The following is a 9,513-nucleotide window of genomic DNA, read 5'->3' on the forward strand; positions in this document are numbered from 1 at the left end:
ATGAAGGAGGTCTTCCAAACGGTGAACTTCATCCGATCCAGAAGCCTGAATCACCGTCAGTTTGACAGCCTTCTCAGAGAGAAAGACCACATCTATGCTTGCCATACCACACAGAGGTAAGGTGGTTCAGCCGAGGGGCTGTGCTGAGGCCTTTCTAGGACTTACGAGAAGAAACTGAACAGTTGATGGAAGAAAAGGGCAAAGCGGTGTTAGAATTCCATCCGGAGAACATATGCAGGACCTTGCATTTCTGGTGGATGTGACCGAGCACATGAATACGTTGAACAAACAGCTGCAAGGGCGCAACAAAGTGGTCACACAGTATTATGACAGCATAGAGCTTTCAAGTTGAAATGTCATTGTGGGAGACGCAACTCTCCGGTGGTGCTGCAGCTCACTTCCTGTCTGAAACATGTTGGGCCAACCAATGTGGCGCAGACTTGAAGCGCTTCAAAGATAAAATGACGGGACTGTTACGGCAGTTTGAGCAACGTTTTCACATTTTTGGTGAACTTGAGAAAGACTTCAAAGTGTTTTCCTCGCCATTCACCGTGAATCCCTCTGATCTGACCGTCAACATCCAACTTGAAATAATTGACTTACAGTGTGATTGGGATTTGAAGGGATTTGCCTCAGCTGCTTGGACACATTTGATCAGAACCTCTGGCCAGGTTCCTCCAACTTGACAAAGCTGTTGTCCATGTTTGGAACCACGTATCTTTGTGAGCAGGTTTCCTCTGTAATGAGCATTAATAAAACAAAGCTGTGCTCAAGACTCACACAGTCACTGAATCACATCCTGAAGTTGTCTGTCACTCAGAATGTGACGCCTGATATTGATGGTAAAAGCTAAAAGATGCAGGTATTAATTTATTTTATTTGTATATTTACCCTATTCTTGATTTGTGTCTGGTTCTTGCACTTGTTGGATGCAACAGGATTTTATTATTTTTATCTACATTGCTGGCTGAGGAATAACACCCTGATGTAGTTCTGTGGTCTGTGATCCTGTTCTGGTTCTGTGAATCACTGAGGCATTGTGTGATCTTTGTCCTCAGAATTCTGTGAACAGTGTTTTATGATTCATAGTGATGATGTGTTTGTACTATTTTGGACAGTATTAAAACAAAGAAACAATCTGAAGTTGTTGTTTTTAAGTTATATACCATGATTTTACTGGTCCGGCCCACTTGGGAATAGATTTTCCTCCATGTGGCCCCTGAGCTCAAATGAGTTTGACACCCCTGCTCTAGTGACTCTGTAGTGATTCTGTAGTAACTGTAGTAACTCTGTCGTGACTCTATAGAGACTCTGTAGTAACTCTGGAGAGACTCTGAAGAGACTCTGTAGTAACTCTGTAGTAACTCTGGAGAGACTCTGAAGAGACTCTGTAGTAACTCTGTAGTAACTCTGTCATGACTCTATAGAGACTCTGTAGTAACTCTGGAGAGACTCTGTAGAGACTCTGAAGAGACTCTGTAGTAACTCTGGAGAGACTCTGAAGAGACTCTGTAGTAACTCTGTAGAGACTCTGTCGCAACTCTGGAGAGACTCTGTAGTAACTCTGTAGAGACTCTGTCGCAACTCTGGAGAGACTCTGTAGAGACTCTGTAGTAACTCTGTAGAGACTCTGGAAGAGACTCTGGAGAGACTCTGTAGTAACTCTGGAGAGACTATGGAGAGACTCTGAAGAGACTCTGTAGTAACTCTGTAGAGACTCTGTAGTAACTCTGTAGAGACTCTGAAGAGACTCTGGAGAGACTCTGTAGTAACTCTGGAGAGACTATGGAGAGACTCTGTAGAGACTCTGGAGAGACTCTGTAGTAACTCTGTAGTAACTCTGGAGAGACTCTGTAGAGACTCTGTAGTAACTCTGAGAGACTATGAAGAGACTCTGTAGTAACTCTGAAGAGACTCTGTAGAGACTCTGTAGAGACTGTAGAGACTCTGTTGTGACTCTGTAGAGCCTCTAGTGATTCTGTAGTGACTCTGTAGACGCTGTAGTAACTCTGAAGAGACTCTGCAGAGACTCTGTAGACACTGTAACTCTGAAGAGACTCTGTAGAGACTCTGTAAACACTTTGTAGTGACTCTGTAGAGACTCTGCAGAGACTATTTCCTCTGCAGAGACTATTTCTTCTGTAGAGACTATTTCCTCTGCAGATACTATTTCCTCTGTAGAGACTCTGTAAACACTTTGTAGTGACTCTGTAGAAGACTCTGCAGAGACTATTTCCTCTGTAGAGACTATTTCCTCTGTAGAGACTATTTCCTCTGCAGAGACTATTTCCTCTGTAGAGACTCTGTAAACACTTTGTAGTGACTCTGTAGAGACTCTGCAGAGACTATTTCCTCTGCAGAGACTATTTCTTCTGCAGAGACTATTTCCTCTGCAGAGACTATTTCCTCTGTAGAGACTATTCCTCTGTAGAGACTATTTCCCTCTGTAGAGACTCTGTAGAGACTCTGTAGAGACTGTAGAGAGAGGGTTGGTGGTGTGTGTGTGTGTGGGTGTTATTTCTCTTTTTAAAGCATGTGAAGGAATTTGCTACAATTAATTATATGAAAAATGCGATATGAATACAGTTTGATTTGGCAGAGACTGTTGAGACCTCCTGTCCTCCTCCTCCTCTCCTCCTCCTCCCCTTCTCCTCCTCCTCCTCTCCTTCCTCCTCCTCCTCCTCTCCTCTCCTCTCCGTTTCCTCCTCCCTCTCCTCCACTTCTCCTCCTCCTCCTCTCTCCTTCTCCTCCTCCTCCTCTCCTCTCCTCTCCATTCCTCCTCCTCTCCCTCCACTTCTCCTCCTCACCTCCTCCTCCTCTTCTCTTCCTCTCCTTCTCCTCCTCCTCTCCTTCTCCTCTCCCCCTCCTCTCCTCTTCTGCCTCCCCCTCCTCCTCTGCCTCCTCTCCTCCACTTCTCCTCCCCCTCCTATCCTCAACTTCTCCTCCTCCTCTCCTTCTCCTCCTCCTCTCCCCCTCCTCCTCCTCCTCTCTCCTCTCCGCTTCCTCCTCCTCTTCTCCACTTCTCCTTCTCCTTCCCTCCTGCCCCTTTTCACCTCCCTCCCCTCTGTTCTCCCTCCTCTTCTCTTCCTCTTTTCTCCTCCTCTCCTCCTCCTCCTCTTCTCTTCCTCTCCTTCTCCTCCTCCTCTCCTCTCCTCTCCTCCTCTCCTTCTCCTCCTCTCCTCTCCACCTCCACCTCCTCTCCTCTTCTGCCTCCCCCCTCCTCCTCTGCCTCCTCTCCTCCACTTCTCCTCCTCCCCCTCCTATCCTCAACTTCTCCTCCTCCTCTCCTCCTCCTCTCCTTCTCCTCATCCTCCTCTCCTCTCTGCTTCCTCCTCCTCTTCTCCACTTCTCCTTCTCCTTCCCTCCTGCCCCTTTTCACCTCCTCCCCCTCGTTCTCCTCCTCTTCTCTTCCTCTTCTCCTCTCCTCCTCTCCTTCTCCTCCCTCTCCGCTCCTTCTCCCATCCTCCTCCTCTTCTCTTCCTCTTCTTCTCCTCCTCCTCTCCACTTCTCCTCTCTCCTTCTCTCCTGCGCCTTTTCACCTCCTCCCCTCGTTCTCCTCCTCTTCTCTTCCTCTCCTTCTCCTCCTCTCCGCTCCTTCTCCCATCCTCCTCCTCTTCTCTTCCTCTCCTTCTCCTCCTCTTCCTCTCCTTCTCCTCCTCCTCCTCTCCTTCTCCTCCTCTTCTCTTCCTCTCCTTCTCCTCCTCTCCGCTCCTTCTCCCATCCTCCTCCTCTTCTCTTCCTCCCCTTCTCCTCCTCTACTCCTCCTCTCCACCTCCACCTCCTCTCCTCTTCTGCCTCCTCCCCCCTCCTCCTCTGCCTCCTCCCCTCCTCTCCTCCCCCTCTCCTCCCCCTCTCCTTCTCTCTCCTCCGGCCCTATGATCTGCCAGTGCCCTCCATCGTTCCTAACCTTCTGCATGTTGAGCTTTTACTGGTAGAGCGGCGCCACAGGGGGTCTGGGTGCTGGACCCTCCTGCCTCGGCCCGTTATCCCATTGTTGTCAATGAAATAATAAGAATATGTTTTCTCCGTGAAATGAATTCATAATTTAATTAATGACACATAAAAATATTTAATTCCAATTACATTAATTAATGACACCTTTAAATATTTTATTTAGGCAATGAAATAATTAAATCTTGAAATAATTATATATGTATTTCACGTAAAATTAATTGGTATTTTAATTAATTAATAACAGGTATATATTTAATTCCAATTTTAAGAAATTGATGACACATTTAGTTATTTTTTTAATGGTGTATTTATGTATTTTTTGCTCAATTAGTCCTCCATATGTCAGTGCTCACAGCCTAAATGTAGATATGAGTTAAGCTTGTGTGTGATTTGCAAGACAAAGATGTGAAACAAAAAAGTTATACTTGTTTTCTGCCGCCTTTCAAATCATGTAACACACAGATTGTAACAGTGGACCGTGTGTCACGTGATCTCTGGATAATTCTCCTTTTTCATTCATTCTGTTCGTTCTTCTGCTTTCTTTTTATATGTTTGGACGTTTGTTAATAAACTCTCACTCTATCTAGCTAAAGTCTAGGTTTCTACGTTTATAGGTCTACGGTCTTGACGCTTCTTCCGGTGACGTCAGAAACGGGGCGTGGTTTGTTGGATTTCGCGGGAACCCGTATTGTGTTTCCTGTGCGTGGCGGACGGAGACTCATCAGACCTGGACCCAGACCCTGACCTCGTCCCGGGTTTCTGTCTCAGCGGGACTCTCTCCGTGTTCCGGACCGGTCCAGAACCATGGCCCAGGCCCGGGTCACGGACTTCTACTCCCGAAAGAAGAGGGGGGGCGGCCGGACCCTCAAGACCACCAAGCTCAGGAGCGGCTCCACAACTCGGGACCGGGACCAGGACCAGGTCCTGTGCTCCTCCACAACTCGGGACCAGGACCAGGTCCTCTGCTCCTCCACAACCCGGGACCAGGACCAGATCCTCTGCTCCTCCACAACCCGGGACCAGGACCAGGTCCTCTGCTCCTTTGTGCGGGTCGTCGACGAGGCTGCGGGTCTGGTCCCGGTCCCGGGCAGCCCCCGGACCCCGAAGCGGTCTTCGGTCGAAGCGGAGTTCGACTTGGGGGCCGCGGTGGTTTCTACCTCTCCCAAGAAGAGGCGGCCTGGGGGGGACCCGGGTCCAGGGGGGACAACAACCAGGGTGGCCAGGAAGAAGCTGCTCGTCCCCCAGAGGACCATGAAGGTAAGACACCTGTTTTAACCTTCAACACAACTTTATTGATCAACCCTGAACACCGAGACACAACCCCACCGAGACACAACCCCACCGAGACACAACCCCACCGAGACACACAACCCCACCGAGACACAACCCCACCGAGACACAACCCCACCGAGACACACAACCCCACCGAGACACAACCCCACCGAGACACAACCCCACCGAGACACACAACCCCACCGAGACACACAACCCCACCGAGACACACAACCCCACCGAGACACACAACCCCACCGAGACACACAACCCCACCGAGACACAACCCCACCGAGACACAACCCCACCGAGACACACAACCCCACCGAGACACAACCCCACCGAGACACAACCCCACCGAGACACACAACCCCACCGAGACACAACCCCACCGAGACACAACCCCACCGAGACACACAACCCCACCGAGACACAACCCCACCGAGACACAACCCCACCGAGACACACAACCCCACCGAGACACACAACCCCACCGAGACACACAACCCCACCGAGACACAACCCCACCGAGACACACAACCCCACCGAGACACACAACCCCACCGAGACACACAACCCCACCGAGACACAACCCCACCGAGACACAACCCCACCGAGACACACAACCCCACCGAGACACACAACCCCACCGAGACACACAACCCCACCGAGACACACAACCCCACCGAGACACACAACCCCACCGAGACACAACCCCACCGAGACACAACCCCACCGAGACACACAACCCCACCGAGACACAACCCCACCGAGACACACAACCCCACCGAGACACAACCCCACCGAGACACAACCCCACCGAGACACACAACCTCACCGAGACACACAACCCCACCGAGAGACACAACCCCACCGAGAGACACAACCTCACCGAGACACACAACCCCACCGAGAGACACAACCCCACCGAGAGACACAACCTCACCGAGAGACACAACCTCACCGAGAGAGACAACCTCACCGAGAGAGACAACCTCACCGAGAGACACAACCTCACCGAGAGACACAACCTCACCGAGAGGCACAACCTCACCGAGAGGCACAACCTCACCGAGAGGCACAACCTCACCGAGAGACACAACCTCACCGAGAGACACAACCTCACCGAGAGAGACAACCTCACCGAGAGACACAACCTCACCGAGAGACACAACCCCACCGAGAGACACAACCCCACCGAGACACAACCCCACCGAGACACAACCTCACCGAGAGACACAACCTCACCGAGAGGCACAACCTCACCGAGAGGCACAACCTCACCGAGAGGCACAACCTCACCGAGAGGCACAACCTCACCGAGAGGCACAACCTCACCGAGAGGCACAACCTCACCGAGAGGCACAACCTCACCGAGAGAGACACACAACCTCACCGAGACACAACCTCACCGAGAGAGACAACCTCACTAAGACACTTGATCAGCCAACAAAGGTGAGGCTGTAGGAACAAACCTGCAGAACCAGGAACATTTCCTTTTGCAGCCTTTTTTCACTGCTTGAAGGAAGCTTCAAGTGTTCAACACACACACACACACACACACACACACACACACACACACACACACACACACACACACACACATACGAACCACTGATGTAACTTTTCCTCCAGGGGGAGAGTTTCTGTGTTGTTGTTGTTGTTGTTATTGTTGGTTAAAAGCCTCACGCTTTTATTACATCAACTCCTTCTGTGTTGTTTTCAGGCTGAGGGTCCTGGTCCGGCGGGTCCTGGTCCGGCGGGTCCTGGTCCGGAGGGTCCTGAGAGCAGACCCTCACAGGGGAGCCATGTGGATCTCCAGAACCTCCAGGACAGGAAGGGTGGAGGTGGGAGCACCAAGGTGAGTCTGGTTCTGATGGAGCCGCCTGGTCCTGACACTGTGGGGCCACTGGGCTGGTTCTGGTCTACAGAGTCCAGGTCAGCTAACCAGCTGACTGTACTATAACTGAGGATCAACATACCAGGATCTGTTTCCTGGATTAACATACCAGGATCTGTTACCTGGATTAACATACCAGGATCTCTGTTACCTGGATTAACATACCAGGATCTCTGTTACCTGGATTAACATACCAGGATCTGTTACCTGGATTAACATACCAGGATCTGTTACCTGGATTAACATACCAGGATCTCTGTTTCCTGGATTAACATACCAGGATCTCTGTTTCCTGGATTAACATACCAGGATCTCTGTTTCCTGGATTAACATACCAGGATCTCTGTTTCCTGGATTAACATACCAGGATCTGTTACCTGGATTAACATACCAGGATCTGTTACCTGGATTAACATACCAGGATCTGTTACCTGGATTAACATACCAGGATCTCTGTTTCCTGGATTAACATACCAGGATCTCTGTTACCTGGATTAACATACCAGGATCTCTGTTTCCTGGATTAACATACCAGGATCTGTTACCTGGATTAACATACCAGGATCTCTGTTTCCTGGATTAACATACCAGGATCTCTCTGTTTCCTGGATTAACATACCAGGATATGTTTCCTGGATTAACATACCAGGATCTCTGTTTCCTGGATTTACATACCAGGATCTCTGTTTCCTGGATTTACATACCAGGATCTGTTACCTGGATTAACATACCAGGATCTGTTACCTGGATTAACATACCAGGATCTGTTACCTGGATTAACATACCAGGATCTCTGTTTCCTGGATTAACATACCAGGATCTCTGTTTCCTGGATTAACATACCAGGATCTCTGTTACCTGGATTAACATACCAGGATCTCTGTTACCTGGATTAACATACCAGGATCTCTGTTACCTGGATTAACATACCAGGATCTCTGTTTCCTGGATTAACATACTAGGATATGTTTCCTGGATTAACATACCAGGATCTCTGTTTCCAGGATTAACTAATCCAGAGATTGTGGATCTGATCAGCATTAACAGGTTATCAAGTCACTAGTTCAACCAGAGTTTCCCTCCAGGATCAAAGCGTTGACATGAAAGGGGCGGAGCTTGCAGCGTGTGACCAATCACAGAGGGAGAAACCCTGCAGAGAGCTGACTTTACCATAGAGGAGCAGTTAATCTGAGATTATGAAGAATCCAAGCAGAACCTTCCTGACTTGGTGAGATGAGAACACATGAATTGAGGGACAATAGAAGGACTCACTTTCACTTGGTTCCAGCAGAACTTCTTCACTTTACATTTCACCTCCACTGGTTTGGAGGCGGAGTTTCCTCCGTGTGACTGTTTCCTGTTGGAATAGGAATTCATCGCCGTGACGACAGGAGTTGTGCTTCCATGAATTCCTGTTGGTGCAGCTGTGTCAGCATGAGCATTATTATGAAGCTCATGATTCCAGATCAGCCTTCGTGGAGCCAAACAGAGTTGGAACATCGTTCAAAGAGACCAGGATTGATTGATTCTGTCAAACTCCTGGTTCTCGATGGAGTGGGGAGGGGTTGGAGGGAACACTATGGCAAAGCTCCCCCAGGCCCAACTCTGTCACCACCACAGAAAGTAGGGTTAAAGTGTAGGTGGGGTTGTGACGGGACACGTCGGCCAAGAACACGCAAGTGGCCGTCCGAGTGGTTCTCCGTGACACACCTTGAAGCTCCTGCTGAAGCTCCGCCTCCTGTTACTGAGAGGAGCGTCTGCAGCTGAACACCAGGGGGCAGTGGAGCGCTACGGTTCAATCAACCAGTTCACTAAACAACCAGTGAGCACAAAGCAGAGAACGTAAACAACAGGAGGTTTTATTGCAGATTAAACCTTTAAATATGGGAACGTCTAGTGATGTTCTTCACTGACCAATCAGCAGACGGCTGCGTTGTAGCTCCGCCTTCAGAGAGCCTTCCTCGGTGCTCGCTACCTGAACGGAGGGCTGGCGGGAAATCATTGCCGGTGGTTACGGTGTTACCCGGATCATCCAGGACTTCTTCGGTGGGATCACGTGAAAACCTGTCCTGCTCTGGCTTGAGACATTCACAGGCGGTTACCATGGTGATTTATCCAGGGAAGACCTGAACCAGCGTCATATGGAAAACCTGAGTTAATCCTGAAGTTAGCTGGATAAGAGAAAACCAGAGTTAATCCTGAAGTTACCTTAAGAGAAAACCAGAGTTAATCCTGAAGTTACCTGGATAAGAGAAAACCAGAGTTAATCCTGAAGTTACCTGGATAAGAGAGAACCAGAGTTAATCCTGAAGTTACCTAGATAAGAGGAAACCAGAGTTAATCCTGAAGTTACCTGGATAAGAGAAAACCAGAGTTAATCCTGAAGT

General features: G+C 49.5%; 1 protein-coding gene across 1 annotated transcript in view; it reads left to right on the plus strand.

The window, feature by feature from the left end:
• Window positions 1-9,513, plus strand: part of cdt1 (chromatin licensing and DNA replication factor 1) — a gene marked incomplete at both ends in the record, with an annotated part of 25,028 nt that continues 15,515 nt past the window's right edge. The window contains 4 exons of the mRNA XM_080507366.1: window positions 1-116; window positions 4,755-4,875; window positions 4,978-5,211; window positions 5,967-6,480. Of these exons, the coding sequence (XP_080363492.1) occupies window positions 1-116; window positions 4,755-4,875; window positions 4,978-5,211; window positions 5,967-6,480 (985 nt within the window). The remainder of the gene's footprint in view (window positions 117-4,754; window positions 4,876-4,977; window positions 5,212-5,966; window positions 6,481-9,513) is intronic.

This window comes from Blennius ocellaris, assembly GCF_963422515.1.
Source record: "Blennius ocellaris genome assembly, chromosome: 13".
NCBI classification, from domain to species: Eukaryota; Metazoa; Chordata; class Actinopteri; order Blenniiformes; family Blenniidae; genus Blennius; species Blennius ocellaris.